General features: G+C 35.5%; 1 protein-coding gene across 4 annotated transcripts in view; it reads left to right on the top strand.

The window, feature by feature from the left end:
* LOC109110339 (nectin-1-like) overlaps positions 1 to 23,746 on the top strand; it is a 210,045-nt gene that overhangs the window by 148,311 nt on the left and 37,988 nt on the right. For 2 of the 4 annotated variants that reach the window (XM_042774917.1, XM_042774919.1), the window contains exons 7-8: positions 878 to 958; positions 17,828 to 17,921. In XM_042774917.1, the coding sequence (XP_042630851.1) occupies positions 878 to 958; positions 17,828 to 17,921 (175 nt within the window). The remainder of the gene's footprint in view (positions 1 to 877; positions 959 to 17,827; positions 17,922 to 23,746) is intronic. The other 2 variants (XM_042774918.1, XM_042774921.1) reach the window with 1 other exon arrangement.

Raw genomic sequence — 23,746 nt, 5'->3', positions numbered from 1 at the left:
AAATGTGACAGTTGTGTATGAAGAAATAGCAAGTAACACATTTAATTAAATATTACAAACTTTTGAAGTAAAATGACTGAAATACACTTAGTCCCACTTAGAAGGTTCAAGATTTCTAGTATTTTTTTTATTATTATTTTATTTTTATTTTTTATGTTGAGGAACAACTTTTGTTATCTCAAGATCACGAGAAAAAAATAAATACATATGCAAAAAATAATGCATGGCCTAGTAGGGCTTCAGTACTTGTAAAGCATACTCAATAATCATTGTTTTATTAACAGCTTCGCAAATGATTGTGTTCTGTAGGCTTCTTAGCTATTTGTTTGCTTTCTCTTTCCATCCCTCAGTGATTTACTCAGGATGCCTTAATTTCCCCGCCTAAATTTCTTTTGTTTGTCATGACTGTTATTATTTATGAAGGAAAAAAGTGGGTTTTCAAATCATCATAATTTAACATAGTGCTGTTGTTTTCCCACAAGAATTCTAAATGTACCACCCAGCAGTAAATAGAGCACTTGTGTTTGTCGGTAAATGTAAATCACTCCGTGCAGCTGCAATAAGTGTCAAAGAGAAGCGTTCGGCTGTAGCTCTAACACGCATCCAGTCACACCTTTAATCTGTGTTAAGAGTCAATATGCTTCAGCTGACCCTGTGAAACGGCACCTAAGATGGAGTAGTCTGCTAAATACCTGGCATCTGCCCACGTTCTCTCTCGCAATTAATCCACAGGCCGAAAGAGACAAATAAAGCACGCTGATTTCATCTCAGAGGAATAAATTAGGAACAAATGAGGCTCTCCTCTCTCACTTGTTGTCTTTCTCTTATGCTTTGCTTTAGTAACCACTCTTTCTCTCTCTTTCTCTCTGGATCCTAGCATTGCAGTGGCTGATAGCTGTTTGACAAAGCCAGAGGCCCCTGGGATTGAGGCCCCAGAGAAGCCTGAATCACCCACCAGGAAAGTAAAGGCCATGGCTTCCTAGTCAATCCCTTTTCCAAATTTCCCCTCAAAGAGTCTCTGTGTGGCATGATGGCCTCCAGTTCTGTCTGTTTTGAGCTCTGTGTGAGCATCATTTGAGCAGTAATAGGAAATATTGTGATGAATTCCACAAAAGATCAGCAGGGGAGAGCGGGTAGTGTTTTCAACACCAGGTGAGTCACAACAACACCAGTTTCCCCAATTAGAAATGAGCTACAGGGGTAAAATTACTATTATACCAGAGCACCACCATCCTGGGGTGACAATAGAAATCGTAAGCATCTTTTATTTTTTTTTACCTGTTAACCAGCACCCCCCATTATGGGACTCACAGCTGAAAATGACCTACCTGACTTAAAATTGTAATAGTTCCTGACTTCAGTGTGCTACACGCACAATTTTGGTGTCTTTGAAAAGAAGACCCTTTGGTCTTATAGACACTGAAGTGCCTTGAAAAAAAAAATTGTACCACATTGAGTTTTTATTTCATATAAAAATACATGAAATCAGTCCTGGAGCAATCCAGAAAAGTAATGGGTTGAAAGTTACGTCTCATGAGTTTCTATTTCAAATCTGAAGAAGATACCATGAAAAATTCATTCCTGCAACCATTTTTCTGAGACTATTTCTAGTCCCCCTCACCAAAATAATAATAATAATAATAATAATAATAATAATAATAATAATAATAACAATAATCAAATGTACTGAGGGGTTCTACAAACTATTTTAGTCATTAAACATACCACTGCATAGTTTTTCAATTATAAAACAATAGACTGAATCTTGGACATTGTATAAGTGATTTATTTGAGCACTAGAAAAATACAATAAGAATAATTTGAGTAATAATAATAATAATAATGGTAAAAGAATTAGCTATGTATGCCAATTACAGTACATCCTGAGATTACTAGAAATACAGCATTTACACTGATAGACACTCAAACAGTCAGTAATCACATGTTGATGGCCACTAATACAGATGGTAATCATACAGATGCTCCATATATTCCATAATCACACTCTATTCATATAGACCGCATTCACACTGATAGCTGTCTATCACACACTGATTATCAGTCAAATCAGAGATAGTAATCATGCAGATACAGCCACATTCCCCACAAAACACACACACATATGTGCAAAAAGTCGATTGATAAGTTACGCCCTTATCAGATGACAGGTGCGTCACAGCGCGCATCACGAGCCGTCACGAGAGAGCACCAGAATTCAAATATACAATATATATCTTTGACTTTTTATTTTTAGTGGATGGCCTCATTCTGTTTGTGACACTGTATGTAAAACCATACTGTTTTTTAAAAAAAAGAAACAATTTTAAGATTACAAAGTTAATTCCATAACGGATACAAACAATACTGTCCCCCAAGAAATGAGACGTAAACAAAGGAATTAATATCCATATTACAACGTTATTGCTTCGTTGGACTAAAAGTGCTCTATGAGATGTCGTTCAGTGGACCCTTACCTTTCTAACTAAACTGGGATTTACAGCTGTGGATATGTTTATGACTCACTATTACAACGAATCTGGTACGTACTGTGTTTAGTTTATACATGTTTTGATGTGTACTGCTTATACAAATTTAGCAAATATATTCCTTATAAGCTTTCCATTGAAAAACAGCGATCTGTCATCAATGTTATGTGAGATAAAGTTTAAAATAAAAAAAGATAATGATTACAGTCACAATTGTACAATATAGTCCAATTGTGAGAAATAAAGTTGTACAGTAATTGTGAAAAACAAAGTTGCAATTGTCAAATATAAACACACACTGCAAAAAAAACAAAAAAAAACAAAAAAAAACATCTCTTATGTTTTCCAGTATGAATGACTAAACATTCTTACATCAAAATTTACTTGAGAACTAAATGACTTAAAGGTACACTAAGCGATTTTTGCAATAATGCTAAGTCACTAAGACCAAGCCACAAACATCCTAAAATGGCTGTTGTGGGCAGTCTGCCTCAGAACGTAAACATTTTATGAATATTTGACGATAATGAGCTTTTGAAGGTTATCCCAACTCCAAATTTTAACTTTATCAAAACCCCAAATTTTCAATAAATAACATCCTTTCTTGCACAAAAACTAACAGCTTTTCTTTCACACAACCTACTTTTTTTTTTTTTTTTTTTTTTAATGTTTGCATGTCTTACAGTCAGCCATGATTATTCTACTCTGTTAATTAAAAGGCTGTTTATCTGCATATTCACTAATTATGAGAAGCGTACATGTAAGAGTCATATAATGTTCATTGTCATTATTATCTTATCTTAAATTTGTTCTAAATGAGAAATGAACATAACTTCATAAGTACTAAATTTTCATTGATGGATGAAATATTTTATCTAGGTCTACAGTGTTTTTCTTTCATTTTCTGCCGACTGCAGCCGTCAAATGTAACATAGGCGAGGCAAAGCTGACGGATTTGTGAAAATGCACTTTTAAGCGTTCGCTTGATAACTTGTGGTTAAAGCACCACTCATCTGTCAAATGCTGCAAATACATTACAATACAGTGGTAGAAAGCACGTTCTGGTTGGCCACCTACTGTATATCAAAGTTTGAGACATGAGGTGCAAAAAAGCACAGATGTTGAACTAAAATAGGTAGAACACTCCCCTGTCTCTCCTAGATTTGTAGAAAAGAAGAAGAAGAAAGGTTTGAATGAATTCCTTATACTCTCCAGCTAAAGTTTTAATAGTTTTAACCAGACCACAAACACAGTACAGTTTTTTGATGACTTTGCAGTAGCCAGAGATGAAGAAAGGCCTAAATGATGTGTGCAAGCTACAAAGTTGAGCTTTTTGAAGTGTGCACTTTCATCATGCACTCTTTTGATGAAAAGTTATTTGTGTAAGAATCATTCCTCAAGATGATTCTCATCTAGTTTTACTTTTTAAAACTAAAACTAATTTACACTTACCCACACTGCAAACTCTGCTCAATATGCTAAAGCACATCTTCCTAAACTCTGTTTGTCTCTTTTCTCTTCCTGTGTTGCTTGCAAGCATGTTTCTATCTGCATGTCCAGAAAATGAGTCCCTGGTGAACAGTGGTCCTCATCTGGTGCTGCTTGTTGCTGGTGTTTTAGTGAGCTGTCGTAGCTGTGCTTGTCTATGTATGTAATTATATTAGGAACTGTTTTAACTACATGAGATTAAAAAAATAAAATAATAAAAAATAAAATAAAGAACTTCCTCAAATTATTGCTGTAAGTAGAATTTGGTGTAATGGTAATGACATTTCTCACTTTTTTTGCAAAAAATAAATAAATAAAATAATAATACATATGGATGATATGGATGAATATATGTGTGTATATATATATATATATATATATTAGATATATATATATATATATCTATATATATATATATATATATATATATATATAATATACAGTGCAGGTCAAAAGTTTGGAAACATTACTATTCCTTCAAAAACAAGTGAGAACAATTTAATCCTCAAAAATACCTCATTTACTATTCTCCGCATCACTCCGGTCTTCAGTGTCACGTGAAACATCATTACAACTTAAAATAATAGTTTTCTATTTGAATATACTATAAAAAAAATAATTCAATCCTGTGATGCAAAGCTGAATTTTCAGCATCATTGCTCCAGCCTTCAGTGTCACATGTAACATCCAGTCTATCACATGATCATTTAGAAATCATTCTAATATTCTGATTTATTTATGAGTGCTGGAAACAGTTCTGCTGTCTAATATATTTGATGAATAAAAGGTTAAAAAGAACTGTATTTATTCAAAAAAAAAAACAAAAAAATTCTAATAATATATATTCTAATAATATATTTTCTTTACCATGACTTTTTATCAATTTAACACATCCTTGCTGAATAAAAGCATTGATTTTATTAAAAAAAAAAAAAAAAAAATACTGACCCCCAAATTACTGACCAGTAGTGTATATTGTTATTACAAAATATTTATATTTTAAAAAACATAGCTTGCTTTTTTTTTTTTTTTACTTTTTATTCATCAAAGTATCCTAAAAAAGTATCACATGTTCTGAAAAAAATATTAAGCAGCAGAACTGTTTCCAACCTTTGATAATGAATCATCATATTAGAATGATTTCTAAAGGATCATGTGATAATGATCCTAAAAATTCAGCTTTGCATCACAGAAATAAATGATAATTTAAAGTATAATAAATGTAAAAACAATTATTTAAAATTGTAATAATATATCACAATATTAATTTTTTTTTTTCTGTAAGAAGAAACTTCTTTCAAAAACATTAAAAATAGTAATGTTTCCAAACTTATGACCTGTAACTTTATGATATATATACTGTATATATATATATATATATATATATAGGAAACAAAAAGGTAAAATAGGTAGTATATAATATAATAGTATTATATATTGTAACAATATAATATAACAATCATGCTGAGTTTGGGGAATGTTTCTTGATGTTTCATGATCATTTAAAATGAAGAGTGTATTCTTTACAGAGGATTGTGTCATTCAGTGTAATATTTATACAGTGATTCAAGTCATACTGGAGTGGTTTTACAATCAAGGTAAAGTACAAATCAAAGCTGTTCAGAGTAATAACAGATATTTGTAAGAGTATGTAAACTCAGTCCCTTTTGATGGCTTTAATATGATGTGTGTCAGAAATAGTTATAATAATTCCCATAATTCTCAGTTCTCATGGAGGTCTAAATGACACATAACAGTTGGTCTCTGATCATGCTGCTGGCAGTTCAAAGAGTCAATCACTGTGATTCAGTTTTCAATGGATGGGCAGTCTGTGAGAACAGATAAAGGCATAATGCAATAAAGCATAATTTCTATCTCTAGGGATGAGTTTGTGATAATTCATTTTATGTTGACACAGCGGTATATAATCAATGCAGTCTATTTTTTATTGATTCTAAATGTGTTAGTGTATGATAATAATGTGGCACTATTTGATTTTTGAGAGCAGTTTGGCCCATAAGTGTGCTGGTATTGACTTCTGACAACCAGAGCTGAAGTGATATTAAAGGCTGTGCTGCATTAATTTAACTTCCGTGCACTAGCAGGGAGAATGTTACAGTGACAGGGCAATGACAGGGTTGATTATAAGCCAAAGACAACAATATGGATCTGCTTCAGGTGCTCTTGAAGAGATTTCACAGCACCTGAAATTTGCTGGATCGTTCATTGGCTCCTCCATATCAGATTGCGTTCCCCTGTTGCACAATTAGAAGTGCCATTAGCATTCAAATTACCAAATAAGATTGTGATCAACAGAGATCAATGAAGGTGCAGGAGACTGGCCTCAATTCACATCCTGCCCATGGAGATCTGGACCTGAAGTCCTAAAGAAACACAAGATAAACAGTGACAGGCTAGGTTGCAGCTCTGATTGTAAAAACAAAAAATAAAACTTTTATTTAAACCTTCTCTTCTTCTCCTCAGATTTAGACGGCATCTCTCGACTGATTCCAGAAAGTAATTTTCCTTTTGTTTTTTTTCTGTCTCTCCCCCTTCTTCCTAACACTTTATCATAGATTACTCTTTTCAGAGCAGGATTAGATGTTTTTCTATCTATCCCTGTCAAATATCACCTCTTAAGCTGCCCTAAGCCTTTCGTAGCAGATAGATCTACAAGAAGGGCATGTCATGAAGGTGACCAGACATCCTCGTGAAAACCTACACTCTTATGTCTCCTGGCAACAATGGCTACATCACCATTCATGCTGGTTCACGTATTTGGATGCACCAGTCAACCTGTAGGCCAGTTCATGTCAGAATACTTTAAATCCTACCTAATGGAAGACTGGATTCACATTTGCATTAGACACAGTCTATGGATTTGTAGTTGTTAACCTCCAAGAACTTGCCTAACATCAAAATGCACACCATGTACAAAAATGTGTTTACTCAGGGATTCTTATTGGCTTACTGTTAATGAAATTAAGTTCTCACTGTTTCATAACTTACTGTTATGAAATTAAGTCCTCGGCTGGCAGCAGATGTGTTTGTGTTATTTTATTACAAATGCAGATAAAAGGCATTATTTGGCTTGATTACGCCTTTACTATGGTGTGAAGTGTGCAGTGTTTTTTTTTTTCAGATAGATTTCTCTCTCTCTCTCTCTCTCTCTCTCTCTCTGTGTGTGTGTGTGTGTTTGTTATCTGTGGCTTAATTACATCGAAGTGTCATAAATCCTACAATGATTTTGCTTTTAGGTGATGACAAACCAACTAATTTGTTAACTGTTATTTTCCTGTTTATGGAGTTAATTTCATTTTTATTTAAAGAAGTGTTAAGAGTAATTGTCTGCATTTATCAAATATAAGATTGTTAGAGTATGGTGTGCCATTTGAACCAATGCAGTTGAAATTCAACAGACCTGATGTGTTATGTGTTATTTTCCACTTGTTGTGTCTGGGGCCTTTCTTTTCTGGTGTATTTTAGTAGCCAAATCAACTGTTCAGCGCTGTGATTCATACCTGGTACACATTTCAATTAAAGCACTATTCTGTATCTCTGCTTGATGCCCAATAAGGGGAAAAAAAGGTAAACCAAGTCTAATTGGATCAATAATTACATAAATTGTCTCAATAGAGCAAGTGCATGGAATATAAAATGGGATCAAAGAGGGTGTGATCTTTTTCTTTGAAAAGATGAAGCTGGAAAGGAGAGTTTCTGAATTATTTAGCTGCCTTTTATTATTTTGTCCCTTTGAAGAAAGATAATGGTGCATCTGGAAGTGACACTGCCTGTCAAGGCTTATCCCTCTGCAAGTCTCTGTTTCTCTCTCTCACACACACACAAACATTCTCTCTAGCTGTTCCAAAACCTAGTGAGCTACCTAGACAGCATTTTAAATGAACTGTTGCCTAAAAAATTAAAAATCTGTCACATCCGTATGACTTTTTTCCTTCTTCCATGGAACACAAAAGGGGAATTTCTGAGAAATATTGAGAAATATACTGGCTATTCCTTTCAAAATAATAAAAGTGAATGAGGACTGGAGTTGCGAAAGCTCCATAATGACGAAAAAGCACCATGAAAGTACCAGTGCTCCAGACGACTTGTGCACTATATTCCAAGTCTTCAAAAATCTTGATATAGACTGAAATTTAAGCCATTATTCATGTAAAATCTCATCATCCAATTTGGCCTCATCATTATAAATGCATGCAAATTTTATTTTAGAGTGAACTAGTCTTTTAAGGCTTCCTAGGCACATTAATCAATTAATATTTTAGTTAGGATGATAGCATTAAACTTGAACAGATAGTAAAACCTTTTACATTTGTTTAGAACAGTGATGAATAGCAGCATTTACCTAAATGGTTTTGTTGTTGTTGTTTTTCATTAAGTTAGTGTACATGAACCCTGCAAACAAACCAATTTGCCAACGATGATTCTGACTCCCAAAGCTACTAGAGAGAGCTTAAGGAGGATTATTTTTTATTTTTGCCTAAGCTCACTCAACTAAAAAAAAAGTACCTGCTTTATGCAAACCCGATTCCAAAAAAGTTGGGACACTGTACAAATTGTGAGTAAAAAAGGAATGGAATAATTTACAAATCTCATAAACTTATATTTTATTCACAGTAGAATATAGATAACATATCAAATGTTGAAAGTGAGACATTTTGAAATGTCATGTACCAAATATTGGCTCATTTTGGATTTCATGAGAGCTACACATTCCAAAAAAGTTAGGACAGGGAGCAAAAAGAGGCTGGAAAAGTTAAATGTACATATAAGGAACAGCTGGAGGACCAATTTGCAACTTATTAGGTCAATTGGAGACATGATTGGGTATAAAAAGAGCCTCTCAGAGTGGTAGTGTCTCTCAGAAGTCAAGATGGGCAGAGGATCACCAATTCCCCCAATGCTGCAGCGAAAAATAGTGGAGCAATATCAGAAAGGAGTTTCTCAGAGAAAAATTGCAAAGACTTTGAAGTTATCATCATCTACAGTGCATAATAACATCCAAAGATTCAGAGAATCTGGAACAATCTCTGTGCGTAAGGGTCAAGGCCGGAAAACCATACTGGATGCCCGTGATCTTCGGGCTCTTAGACGGCACTGCATCACATACAGGAATGCTACTGTAATGGAAATAACAACATGGGCTCAGGAATACTTCCAGAAAACATTGTCGGTGAACACAATCCGCCATGCCATTGCTGGCTAAAACTCTATAGGTCAAAAAAAGCCATATCTAAACATGATCCAGAAGCGCAGCCATTTTCTCTGGGCCAAGGCTCATTTAAAATGGACTGTAGCAAAGTGGAAAACTGTTCTGTGGTCAGACAAATCAAAATTTGAAGTTATTTTTGGAAAACTGGGACACCATGTCATCTGGACTAAAGAGGACAAGGACAACCCAAGTTATTATCAGCGCTCAGTTCAGAAGCCTGCATCTCTGATGGTATGGGGTTGCATGGGTGCGTGTGGCATGGGCAGCTTACACATCTGGAAAGGCACCATCAATGCTGAAAGGTATATCCAAGTTCTAGAACAACATATGCTCCCATCCAGACATTGTCTCTGTAAGGGAAGAACTTGCATTTTCAAACATGACAATGCCAGACCACATACTGCATCAATTACAACATCATGGCTGCATAGAAGAAGGATCTGGGTACTGAAATGGCCAGCCTACAGTCCAGGGCCAGGTTCCCCAAAACGTTCTTATCGCTAAGTAGTTCTTAACCTATTCCTTAACCTCTCTCTTAATGTTATGGCACGTTTCCCGACACGTTCGTACGCTAAGTATATCTTCTGTAAGTCACACTTTCGTAAGGTTGGTCTGGACCATTCGTAAGCTGCATATTTATGTGGGATTCACTCTCGAAGTAGCAGTGATTGACACAATGATGACCAAAGCAATAGACGGGAGAAAATATGTGAAAATGGGCATTAAGACTAGAGCACCCCTACTAATTTTAGAAGCACCCTCAGTGATAATTTCTGGAACCTGGTTAATACGCTTTTATTGCAAAACTATATACAAAAACAACAAAATACAAATGCACTTAATAAAACAATTGAATAAATTCATATTTATAAGTTAAGCACTAAAATAAGAAGGCTATTAATAAAATAAATAACTAAGGCTGACTATAATCAGCTTGCTTCCATTTAATGAGATAAGCCTACTCCTCATCTGAATTAGAAAAAAAGGCGCTTCTAGTCTTCAGTGATGTAAGAACGTTTGAGCATACACGTAATCTCTGAGCAAAAGCAGAGCCAATTCATAAAAGAACAATGTATATTTAAAAGCACACATACAGTTTTGTGTGAGTGAAGGAAATCCACTTGTGGAGATTCGTGCTCGCACATTACATGGATTACGTAACATTATGCACTCTCAATATGTCAAATGTCACGCTATAGAAACAGCCTAAAATTAAGTATATAGTGGAGAAGAAAGCGGCCGTAGGCAGCTACACATGCCAGGATCCGCCACTGCCAGATGCAGTTAGAAATTTACTTAAAACAAGTCTATCGCAAGACATCTGGTGGTGGTGGTGGTGGTGGTGGGGGGGGGGGGTTGGGTGGGGGGGGCACCTGGGATGGCCAGCCAAATTTCAGGGGGGGCCGGTGTATGTGGTGTACAGAGGCGTGTCCACCACGTAGACACGCCTCTGTACAGGCCTATTTATGAAGTTGACTTTATTTGGTATCAGAACTAATATGGTGGTAATTAGCCTAGGCTATTTCGTAATATCATTAAAGCGTTTAAATTGGCAATCACTTTTGATAATTAAAATCGGGCAAACAATTTGGCTCTAAATGGCTAAGATCTATAAATGGGTAAGCATGGTGGTGTCCAGTAAGCGACCAACTATGGCAGCGATCCAACGTGTCCTTGTATTGAATCAAGACGGCGCCGGCCGCGGAGCCGTTTAGTCCATGACAATTTTTTTTTTCGACAGAACTTTTGACATTTTGCCTGACGTGCTATATTAAAAAAAATCGCCTCCCAAGACAACTCATTATGGAGCTGCTGGACCTTCTCAGACCTGGCGCTTGCCAGGCTAACGCGGCGGAATTTTGCTTTAAGCCCTGAAGTCCAGCTGCTTGCAGCGCTAAGGTTTTTTGCTACAGGGAGCTTCATCGAGGTCGTGGGAGAGGGCTACGGCCTAAACAAGACCTCGGTGTGTCCACACTGTCACCAACGCCCTTCTGTGCCATGCCGGGGAATTCTGATTGTAAAGTACCTTACCATTAATATAAAAGTGTATTACATAATTTTTAGAAGTCGTTAAACCCATGTCAAGAAGCGGCACAAGTGGCACAACGGGATAAGGAGGGTGGATGGTTAGCGAGGGGATACCCGGTTCGTCTACCCGTCACACACATATCGTGTGAACATATTACTGACAATATTTTGATAATTTAATTAATAGTCTATATTTTACGGATAACTTAAACTATGTTAAAATAAATGTTACTGGAATAATTTGAGGAATGTTTTATTTGCATAGAACGTGTTGTCTTTCTTAACGCCGTAATGCACTTTCGCATGAAGTTGAAAATCGATTCCTGAGCAATCGATGCCAACTTATTCAGCACCTTCACTTGGGACAGCGCCTTTGTAACGTCGAACTTAAGAGGCAGCGTCTTAAGAAGCTTCCTAAGGGACACTTCGGGGAACACACTTAGGAACATAAACAACTTTGGTAAGATATATCTTTCGAGTATTCTTAGCGCGATAAGAGTGAGCGTTATCGGGAAACCGGGCCCAGATCTTTCACCTATAGAAAACATTTGGTGCATCATAAAGAGAAAGATGCGACAAAGAAGACCTAAGACAGTTGAGCAACTAGAAGCCTGTATTAGACAAGAATGGGACAACATTCCTATTCTTATACTTGAGCAACTTGTCTCCTCAGTCCCCAATTGTAAATGTTTGCAGACTGTTATAAAAAGAAGAGGGGATGCCACACAATGGTAAACATGGCCTTGTCCCAACTTTTTTGAGATGTGTTGATGCCATGAAATTTAAAATCAACTTATTTTCCCCTTAAAATTAAACAGAGTTTTTTTTTTTTTTTTTTTTGTCACACTACACCAACTTTATAGGAAAGTAACTTGAGACTAGAAAAGCTCCACTATTATGAAGCAGCTGAGCTACGGCATCACTACTTCCCAACACTGTCCAACATGAAAGCTGTTTTTAAAATGTTTGATAGTAGATAGTACATTTGTGTCTACTATGTATTTAATACTTATTAGAGCATCATTTCAGCTTTGCAACATGCTTACTTTAAACGCTGTTGAAATGAACTGTCAGTCAGTACTATTTACTTACATCAAAATGATTCTTATGGATTTTGTTGATTCTTATGGACTTCCCAAAAAATCATCAACCAAATAAACAACCTTTATTATTATTATCCCCTATAACAAATCACATAGACGTTTAAACACACAACAAAACTACAACAACCTTTGTATTGGACTCTTAGGCTTTCAACACATTGTGCGTGCGATTTTGTCCGGGTGAATGTCAAAAAAACTGTCAAGAACGTGTCAAGACTTTTCAGCCCAACATCAAAAGAAATAAGTGCAAAGTTTAAAGAAAATGTTTTGCATATTTTTAAGCTCATAAAGCTATTATTGTAATGACACTTAACCATGCAGTCCCTTCGCATTCACTTAACCATAATGTAAAATGTTTAAGAACAGTAAAAATGAGAAGAGAAGGAAAAAAAAAAAACTTTGGATGCTTTGTATTACTAGGGAAGCCTGTTTCTGACACTGAATAAAAATAAATAAATAAATAATTACTTTAAACTCAGAATTATGAGATGTAAACTCAGAATTATGAGGAAAAAAATTTACAATGCAGAATTGTAAATGTAAATAGCGAGATAAAGTACAAATTAAAATAACAGTTAACATCTCACAAATATCAAATTGAAAAAATATTTCAAAAATTCCATATATCAACTTAGTTTATATCTAGCAATTCTAAGAAACAAAAATCATAATTGCTATATATTAACTTAGTTCAAATTGATAAAATGTTGCAATTATTTCATTTATCTATTTATTTATTTTATTTTATTCATTCATTCATTCATTCTGTGGCAGAAACAGGCTTCCGTATATTACAGTAATGAGAATGCGTATTTAGAAATTTGCATAATAATATTATACTGAAAAAAGCCGTAATGATTTAAAAATTTGCTTGATTTTTCTATATGCAATTTATTATTTATTTATTTTATTATTATTATTATTTTTCAATTCTGACTATGTATGTGTGTTTATCTCCAGTTAGAGTTTATACAGGCTGTGTGTGTTGTCGTGTGCCATACAGTTCTGGTGTGATACAAGGTGATAGGAAGTGGAAGTCATATGTATAAAAGAAGAAATGGAGAGAGGCACTCATGCGCAAAGCAGCCCTGACTTTACAGAGCCCGTTGACCTCGTGGAAAGGTCTTGCAACTCGACAGCGGCATGAGGTGGCATGATTGCCTCTATGTACATTTTTTAGTGCATTGTGTAAAATGTGGAAGAGTTATACTGCCTTTCTTTCCCTTTCTCTAATTTTGAAAAAAAAAAAAAAAAAAAAACACACACACACACACATACATATATATATATATATATATATATATATATATATATATAGAGAGAGAGAGAGAGAGAGAGAGAGAGAGAGAGAGAGAGAGAGAGAGACTGTGCTTCATTATCTATCAGCACAGACATCTTGTCAGAATAAGCGGAATGATGTCTGACTGCTAAACATGTTTGAGGAAAGAGCTTTCCTCTTTCTGGAAATTAGATGGCAACTCCTGCACAGCTCACCTGTCAGAGAGAATTATTTGGGTCTATATATGCAAATAATGACACCCAAAAATTTATTAGAGCAGCGTCTGTGTATGTATGTATGCGCGCAGATGTGCGTTTGTGTATGCACCCACATTCTTGTAACATCTTGCGTGGGAGCATGTATGCTTACGTGCGCAAGCTTGTGTGTATGTGTGTGTGGCAGTTTGACATCTGCTTTTGAGTTTTGTCTGAGTTCTCCTCTGGGAAATGGCTTTTATTTGAATTTTTAGGCTTTATGAATGAAATTACAGTGCAGAAAATTGGAGAGTTTATGACTCACCAGATGTCGTTCTACACTTTTTGCTATACTCAGTGACTTATTTGAAGTAATTGAATATCGGGTGTTTGCATGAACTCTCCAGAACCACATCAGGTGTGTGCCAAGGCCCAGGTGTGCTGAAGTGTTATGAGAGAGGTGGTTTGGCTTAAACAGCGACTAATTAAATGCTATCTGCAGTGTAACCACTGCAATGCATAATTTACAGTCTAGCCAAACGCGCTACTAAATATTTGTGCATTGCACAACTGTGACGGTAACACTTTAGATCAGGGAACACATATTCACTATTAACTAATATTTTTCCTCAATAAAATCCTAATTAGCTGCTTACTGATATTAAGTAAGGTAGCTCTAGTAGTAGTTATGTTTTGGTATTGAGTAGGGATTTAAAATATGGTGATGCAGAATAAGGCATACATTTTTAATTTTATAAGTACTAATAATCAGCCAATATTCTTATTCTTAAATTAGTTAATATTTAATAGTGTACCCTAATTTAAAGTGTTAACAGTCTCATTACTTATTGTGAGTCAATGCATTAACTATCGTTAATTAACAATGAGCAATGAATTTGCTGCAGTGTTTATTAGCCTTTGTGAAAGTTGTAAAAAAAAAAAATGTTTATTAATAGTTCATGTTAGCTTAGGTCCATTAAATAATATTACAACTTTTGACTTTAATAATGCATTAGTAAATGCTGGCATTAAAATGAACTAAGATTAATAAATGCTTTAGAATTATTTTTCATGTCAACTAATAAAATGAACTGGGTTGTTGTATGAATTTCAGCATAAAACCATTCAACAGTTCGGTGTAAAACAGTGCACTTTATCATCATAATTGTGCATAATTTGTTTCATCATGCAGAAATCTGTTTGGCCATGATAGGTTCCAGAATATTTATTATTTACATATTTATAGAGTTTGTACTGTATGTGACAAAATAATAATAATAATAATAATAATAATAATAATAATAATAATAATAATAATAATAAATATAAAATAAAATTCTGTCATACTTTACTCACTGTCATGTCACTATCTTTATGAACTTTTAAGCTTTAACATTTTGTTTGTGTGGACCTATAGATGGACAAAAAGGATGCAATATTATTACAAATGATTATTAAAAAAAATAATAAATAAATAAATACACAAAAGAACACACCAACCATACGGCAATATGCACATAAAACAAAAAAGAAAACGCAGAAAAAGGAAATATTGAAAAACACAGAGGATTTATTTATTATTTTCAATAATCATTTGTAATAATATTGCATCCTTTTTGTCCATCTATAGGTCCACACAAACGAAATGTTCAAGCTTAAAAAAGTTCATAAAGATACTGACATGAGAGTGAGTAAATTATGACAGAATTTTATTTTATATTTATATCATTATTATTCTCTCAAATAGGGACAGGATAGCTGTTTTATGTCCTATTTTACTAGTTACTTGGGAAAAAAGAGGTATTCTGATTTCGTAACTCATGTTATTTGTAATGCATTACCACAACAGTCACTCGCTAAAAGTGATGGAACATCAGATTCATTTATGCAAACCAGTTCTTTCAGAGTCAAGTCAAGTCTGCTTTATTGTCAATTCTTCCACATGTACAGTACATACATACAGAGAATTGAAATTGTGTTACTCTCAGACCCTTGGTGCATACAGATAACACTAACAGTAGAATTTTAAATACAGATAATAAAATATAAAGTACCACTATACAAATAGGTCATGTATAAAGAAAGATAAGTAAAGGTGCACAAGGCACATGGCAGATATAGCGCAAACCAGTGAAGTAAACGGTGCAGATATAATGACTGTATTGCAAAAGAGCTTATTCAGTCTGATTGAAGTGTAGAGCAGTCCTTTATTTAAACTGACAGAAGAGGTAGTTGAATAAGGTCAGTTAACTGCTAAATGAAGTAGTGAGCAGACCAATGCTGTACAAAGTGTCTGGTGCAGGTCCCAGTTTGTTAATGGGAGCTGGGGGGGGGGGGGGGGGTGGAATGGGATTGGGGGATGGGACTGAGGTTCAGAGTTCAGTGGTGCCTGAGGAAAAAGAAGGGAGGGGGGCAAGGGAGGGAGGGAGTTCAGCTTCCTGACAGCCTGATGAATGAAGCTGTCCTTCAGTCTGCTGGTCCTGGCCTGGAGACTCTGCAGTCTCCTCCCTGATGGCAGCAGACTGAAGAAGCTGTGTGACAGGTGAGTGGGATCACCTGCGATACAGAGGGCTTTACGGGTGAGACGGGTTCCATAAATGTCCTGGAGGGAGGGGAGGGAGACACCATCGATTTTCTCAGCTGCTCTCACTATGCGTTGAAGATGCATTCAGATGTTTTGTTTCAATTAATTGTAAAAAAAAAAAAAAAAAAAAAATGTTTGTATGGTATGTCAAGCTGAAACATTTAAATAAATCCATATATGTAAACGCACTGCTGAATATTACTTTTCATTCACTTCAGTCAATGAGGTTTGTTGTCCTGTATGTCAAATAGTATGCAACTGACAAATATTTCTTAGCCTACATCATGGACAAGTTTTCTGCAAGTTTTCCACCTAAAACATACAGTACAGACAATGATGCAGAACTACAGATTTGTTCTATACATCTAAAGCATCTACAAATAAATTTCTACAAAAAAAAAAAAAGTCTTATAAACTCCACGGTTTAGCTTAAAAAGTGAGATGGCTTGTTATGTTGTTTTCGATGGACCATTTGAGCAGAAAAACCCTGATGGAAAAACAGCTGAAACCAGCCTAATGTGGTTGGCTGGTTTTAGCTTGTTTTCAAGCCTACTCATAGATGTTTTTTTTCTTCTTTTTTTTCAGCAGGGAATAGAAGCTGATAGTAATCAATAAATACTAAGGACCTTTAAAAGGATGTACAGTAAGCCGTCATTTCATGTAGTCACAGGTCATTAGGTGAACAATGTTCACTGAACATGTTCCTACTATCTTAATATATATATATATATATATATATCATATAGATTCATTTCAAGTAGCCTATAGATTTCAGAGTTGATTCAACTAATTTTGAATTAAACAGCAAGTTAATGGTACAACCAAATTAAGTACTGAGTTATTTACAAGCCAAGTTAACCCGATGCTAGTTATTTGTGACCTAGTGTAAACTTTACATTTCAATTTATACTTTGTTTGCAAATTATGGTAAAATTCATGAGGCATGGCATGACATTTTTAAATTTTTATGACATTTTTGTTCCCCGTTGTCTCCTGGTTTGATGGCGACTCTGCATTTAAGTAACAAATGGCTGGTGCATCTCTGCCCTACTGCGACTCACATCATGGATCAGACCCATGTGTGTTTGCTGTCTGTCTGACGCTTTAAGGGATTGATGGGAACATTGCGGGGCTATAATTCGAACCCCCCTTTTCCTAATGCTCTCATTCTTTTCTCTCCATTTTGCCCATTACAATCCAGTTTCATTATCTCTCTCTCCGTGGCTAGTGAGAGCCATTGAAATGGCACGGCTTAAATGGCACTGGCTACAACAAAGGCAGTGTAAGGAAATGCCAATCAAACCCCCGGCAGGCAGGATAGGCAGACGTGGGCACGACTCCTCATTACATGTGCTCACACAAGGCTTAAGCCACGGCCACATGAAAGCTCTCTCTGGGTACCGGGTGTCAGTCTGTTTCCTTTTTCTTCCAACAGGACTGACCTCCCCCCTGCTCATAAGCCGGCCCCTCCACCACCCAAGAAAAAGAGCAGCGACATGAAAAGCGGCCTGACGTCTGATGAGATCCAGGTAGGACGTCTTTCTTTTTTTCTGCACACGACATGCCTCAGGAAACACTTACACCACCACCCAAGATCTTCACTCTGCCTTTCTGAATCATTACTTTCACATTTCTTAACTTCATAAATTTGCATTTATTGAGTTAAAGTGAGGGATTTTGTAGACTTAACCCTTTTGTTTTGTGATCTAGGTGTTTGTAATGAAGTCAGGCCTTGGATAATACAGAAACACCCAACCATGTCCTTTATTTTACTGCACTTCCTGTAATTACTTCTACTTTATTATGGAGTTATTTACAATGTAAATTGATTTATGCATACATAATTTACAATATACAGATATTTTACAGATATTTAAAGATGTATTACTCACATATTTACTACGTACATCGACACATTTTATGCATAAGTCTTTTACTTTTTTAAAGTAACATGAATTTACATTCTGCAAAACATAATTTCTGCAAGACATAATTTTGCTGAACACGAAAGACGATATTTTGAAGAATGTGACCAAACTTTTGACGGTAGCCACTGACTTCCATTGTATTTTTATTTTTGAGTGAACTATCCCTTTAAAGCATCCTTGCTGAATAAAAGTATTAATATCTCACAGATGCCAAGATGCAGCTGTGCTTTAAAAGGGAAAATGCTGTGATTGCATTCAGTACAAATCTACTAACCAGCCGCAGGTCAATTGGTTTCTCTTGATCCACCACTTCTGATGATAATCTAAAGAAACCCCAATCTTTTGTTAATGCAGTATTTCTACACCGCACATCAGTTTTGATCATTTTTAGCTCCATTTTAATTAAGCGTTAATTTAAAACAGCTTATTTCCAATTCCGCCCGAGGAACCAAGAAGTGCTATCGCAGAGCATTTGTTTGTAAATACTAATTTAATATCTTTAACAGCTTCTGAAAAACTGTTGATTTAATCACATTCAACAAAACTGAAAAAAAGAGTAGTCGCTTGCACGACTGCATCGAGGGAAAAAGTATGGTGAAAAATCAGGTATCACTCTAAGAATATTGTTGCCTAAATGCCCCAGCAAAAGCAGTGAGCATGTTGAAGTGACTGTGAATCTATGATGGATCCGACTAGATGAAATTTGAATGAATGATGGCCATTATGCCAAGATGATCTCATGCTGTCATACAGTCCAAAGGCTATGCAAGATATAAGTAGGGAGTCCAGGGCAGTTATTTAACATTTTCCAGTTTGTAGTAATGAATTCCATCTAGTTTCCAACATTTCTTGTATTTTAGCTAAGTCTTGTGATGATCTGTCACTTATATCACAATTTTTTTTCCCACATTTCAGAATTTGTTCGAAATAAACACACCTATGCTCCTACAGTCTTCATTTTTAACATTTAACAAGTAGCTTAGCTAATTTTGTTTCTGTAATTTTGCTGTGCAGGATGTTTGTCAATGATGTAAATGCTGTTAATTAGCACCATTAATTAATTTGTGAGATTATGCTATGTTGACATTTCTCAGTCCATGTGAGGTTTTGTGCAGATGTTGTGCCGATACTGTAATTAGCATTCATGACACACCAGCATTCGCATTTGCATTTGTCTTCTGCTACATACTCGAAATGAGGTACGTTGTCCTTGGTGGACAATGCTAATTTCGAAGGAAGCCACGCAAAATCAACTTCCCTAAATCGATAGCATCTATCGAAGGTCACCGTGGTTCTACTAAATCTTTCTGAGCACATCTGGAAACTGAATTTCCCTCATGTCTTCTGAGACATTTGGCTCTAGCAGTGCCATTTGAAAGCAAAGAATCTGTGTGAGGCACAGAATTGTAAAAACTTGACAGTAAACACAATCAGGCTGTGATTGTGTCTCCCTGATCTTATAGCACACAGGATAGGTGAGATCACAGGCGAGTTGCTTTTATAAACCACAGGTGTCTTGCCTTCCTCTTTCTTCCCTTACAAATATCCGTGTCTGGTAGGAAACAACTGCGTTAGAATTTGTTTATGTGTTTGTTGTGCTTTTTTTTAAGCGTTGAAGGAGTCATTGAATTGTTTGAGCCATGCCGACTCGGATGTCTGACCTGCGTGAATCTGTGAGTATGCGTTTCATCTGGTGCCCTGCTCAGGTCCCATTGATGTTTGTTTCATGAAAGTTTCAATAAGATCAGGCCTTCTGCGCTGGATGGCGGGGTATGCCAGTGAAGGGAAGACCTGTTGTTGGTATAAACAAAGCACAGTGGCCCTCAGTTGCTAGGAAACTGCTTACAACAGACCTCTATGGAAAGTCGAGTGTGCACATGCATACAGTACAACTGTACTAAACCACTTTCTTTGTTATCATCACCCCTGTGTGTGCATCAATTACAGTGCAGACACATTGTGAACGAATCTCATGAATCCCACGTGTGTCCTTGAACTTCAAAAATGCATTCAAGTGGGCTGCTTTGTAGTCAACATGAAATCAAAATGGACCCAGTTTATATTGTAATACACATCCTTGAGGCCTGTCTCACAAATCTGGTTGGACTGTTGGACTTTTTATATATGTATTTGTTCTTCATTTGGCTTCTGGGGAGGTTGCAGTTTTTTTTTTTTTTTTTTTTTTTTCTTGCTGGGTTAAAGATTGCAAACATATTCTAGATCAATCAACTGTGAGAATAAATAAATAAATAAATAAATAAATAAATAAAAACATCCCTGCATCTCAATGTTCATACTATCCATCCTAAATAGTATGTGGGATTAGAAAAAGTGTGTCCCAAAGCATAGTATGTTGAAAAGAGTATGTCCCCGGATGGTCTACTACTTCACTTCAGGTCGATTTTTGAAGTGTGGATCCTTGCACACTCTAATGGCTAAAATTGCCCACAATCCATTGCGCTTTGGCGAAGGATTCGGTCCAGAACTACATATGTGGCGAATGTGTGCGATCGACAGTTAGGTAGAGAGGTTTACAAAAAGGGGTTTGAGTTACTAATAATCAACATTTAACCTGGTAAAAACTATTTATTTAATGTTATTCTTATAATAAATAATCAACAACAACAATAACAACTTTTATAAACATCTATTTGGTCGTTAACTTTTAAATGCATCATTATGCAGAAAATATGAGTGGAGTTCTCTGCATGAAAGACCCATGACTGGCAGATCAACGAGCTACTTCTTTTCTCTCCAGTACTGTAGGAAGTTAATTTAATTGAAATGTGGAGGATGTTAAATGTGAGGAGATGACTGACAGGCCAGTTTACAGTGACAGGGTGCGTGTAACAGGTGTGACAGAGTGGTCTTTTAAGACGCAATTGTGTGATGTAATTGTATGTCCCATAGCTTGCCTACTCTTCTACTACACACTCAAACGTGTCTACTTTTTCTTCACCAAAAGAGTGCATACTTGAAGGGCGTAGTATAAGTAGTTGATAGTATTTGATGCAATAGAGTCGTCACACCCCCATATATCTCTCTACAAATCACAGTGTGTGTGTATATTGTGTATATATATATATATATATTATATATTACATATATATATATATATATATATATATATATATATATAATTATTTCTGATATATTATTTTATATTACAAAATTTGCTTACATTTTAAGCTGCATATTACGAATTCATTGCAAGTTACATACTTGCATATACAAATATTGTTATTAATCCTTAGTATTGTCAATAAATACTAAGCTTTTAATTTCAATAAATATAAATTTACTATACACTACTGTGCAAAAGACAGTGATATTATGAAATATTATTGCAATTTAAAAGAAATGTTTTCAGTTTAAATATATTTTGAATTTTTTACTGCAAATTTTCAGCATCATTACTCCAGTCTTCAATGTCACATGGTCCTGTTAATATGCTGATTTGGTGCTAAAGAATATTTTTATTATCAGTGTTGAACATGGTCATGCTGGTTATTTTATTTATTTGTCTGTTTATCCTCAGGATTTATCGGTAAATAGAAAGATCAAAGAACAGCATACAATTTAAAAAAAGAATCAATATAAATATATATGCATAAATGCATCCTTGACTAAAAAAAAATCAACAACAACAACACTAATAATAATAATAATATTATTAATAATAATAATAATAATTCCAAACATTTGAATGGTAGTGTGTATAATAAAATAAAAGCTTTATAATTGATATATAAAAAGCTGTAAAAATGACAAAACCTTACTTGTCTTTTTTTTTTCTTTCACATAGGCTGATTGTTGTACAGTAAGTGTCATATTCACTTGCTGCAGGGTTCAACATAAACTCAGTATCAAACCCTGAGTTGACACTGAATGTTTTTATCGTGAGACTGCCAAACCCAATCTAAACTGGATTTTAATTGGTTTTGCCAACTTTAAACCAACAATTTAACTCACTTTGTGAGACAGGCCTGGTTTATCGCTGCACATTATTCTATATAGAAAAACAATGTTTGTCTTTCTCCGCCTCTGAAATGAATTTTGTTTTTGACTGACAGCACAAATCCCTTTTTCTTTCACAGCCTCTCCCCTCTAATCACCTGGCTTCATTTTGGCATGTAACAAACACATTTCACAATCCATTCAGCTCTCGATAAATCATGTCCTGCCCTAAATGTTTTAGTTGTCATTGAATATCTTATTGCACTTGGATACACCTTACATTATTCAAGTGAAATAACTTTCATCTTGCGATGAAATGACCAGCTGTTTTCTGTAATGTAAGTCTATTGGTTATTATACTTTTATATGTCTGCCAACACAACTTCCTGTTTACATGTATGCATTTATACATTTGCTTTTATACAAAGCTACTTACAAAAGAGGAACAAAAGTCATTTGTCAAAGAGCCGATAATATATGTATGGTTTAATGCCAGGTTTTTCAGACAACTAGATCAGTTCCAATGGGAAACTCCAACTTATTGTGGTCTTTGAAAGTTACTGTGCTTTATAAGGCAATATAACACACACATGACCCTGAATAATTATGCAATAAGTCTTTTGTACAGTTAAATTTAGCTCAAAAGAGGAAAACTGTTACAGAATCACCCAAAGGTGACCCAGAGGATACTGTACCTGCACCAATACGATAAGCAGCATGTACATGAAAGGCCACTATAAGCCTGACTGACACCGGTTACTTTTAGGTAATGAGGGAACCTGCGAGAGCCTTCGTAGCATTTTCCTCCCTCCCCGTTCCTCTCAGCAAGGCCCAAAGGAAGAGATAACAAGAAACAAAACAGTTGGCTGCCATAACAAAGAAGCAGCAAAGCCTTTTATTCTTCCTTTAAATTTAATTTTTTCCACTGTCTCAGAAATCTTCCGTAAAGCTAAAGTCCTCTTTACAGTGAATAGATATCCCTCAGAAATGTGACATAGGCAGGCGGTGATTGTTAGGAATCTTTACTCAAAGGCGATCGTTGCTGGTGGATTATCACACATTTAGGCATTTCGATTCAGTCACATCAAACCACTAAAACAGCCCTCCAAGCCAAACAACCACCCGACTGCACATGTAAGTGGCTCTATCTTTTTTTTTTTTTTGCCTTCTCTCGTCTTTGATTCGTAAGAAAATACGAAAAGCCTGGCTGCTTTCACTTGATTGTTCTCGCTTTTCTTTCATCCAATGAAAGTCGCAATTTCAAGCAGACTTTTTATTTAGGTTTGGAAAAGAATAAGGGTTGAGAAACTATCCCGTCCCAAACTTCTAAACACATTGCGTTTGTTGCAGTGAAGCGGGAAGGGCTTTCATAAAAAGCACACTGTAAGCTTAATGAAAATTGCTCTGAAAACAATGAGGCCAAGGCCTTCGCTGAGCTTGTTGGATGGGCTCGGGCATCGTTTTTCCAT

This window comes from Cyprinus carpio, chromosome A18, assembly GCF_018340385.1.
Source record: "Cyprinus carpio isolate SPL01 chromosome A18, ASM1834038v1, whole genome shotgun sequence".
Classification (NCBI taxonomy): domain Eukaryota; kingdom Metazoa; phylum Chordata; class Actinopteri; order Cypriniformes; family Cyprinidae; genus Cyprinus; species Cyprinus carpio.
Note: the sequence above shows the minus strand (reverse complement) of the source record. Positions and strands in the feature narration are given on the sequence as shown.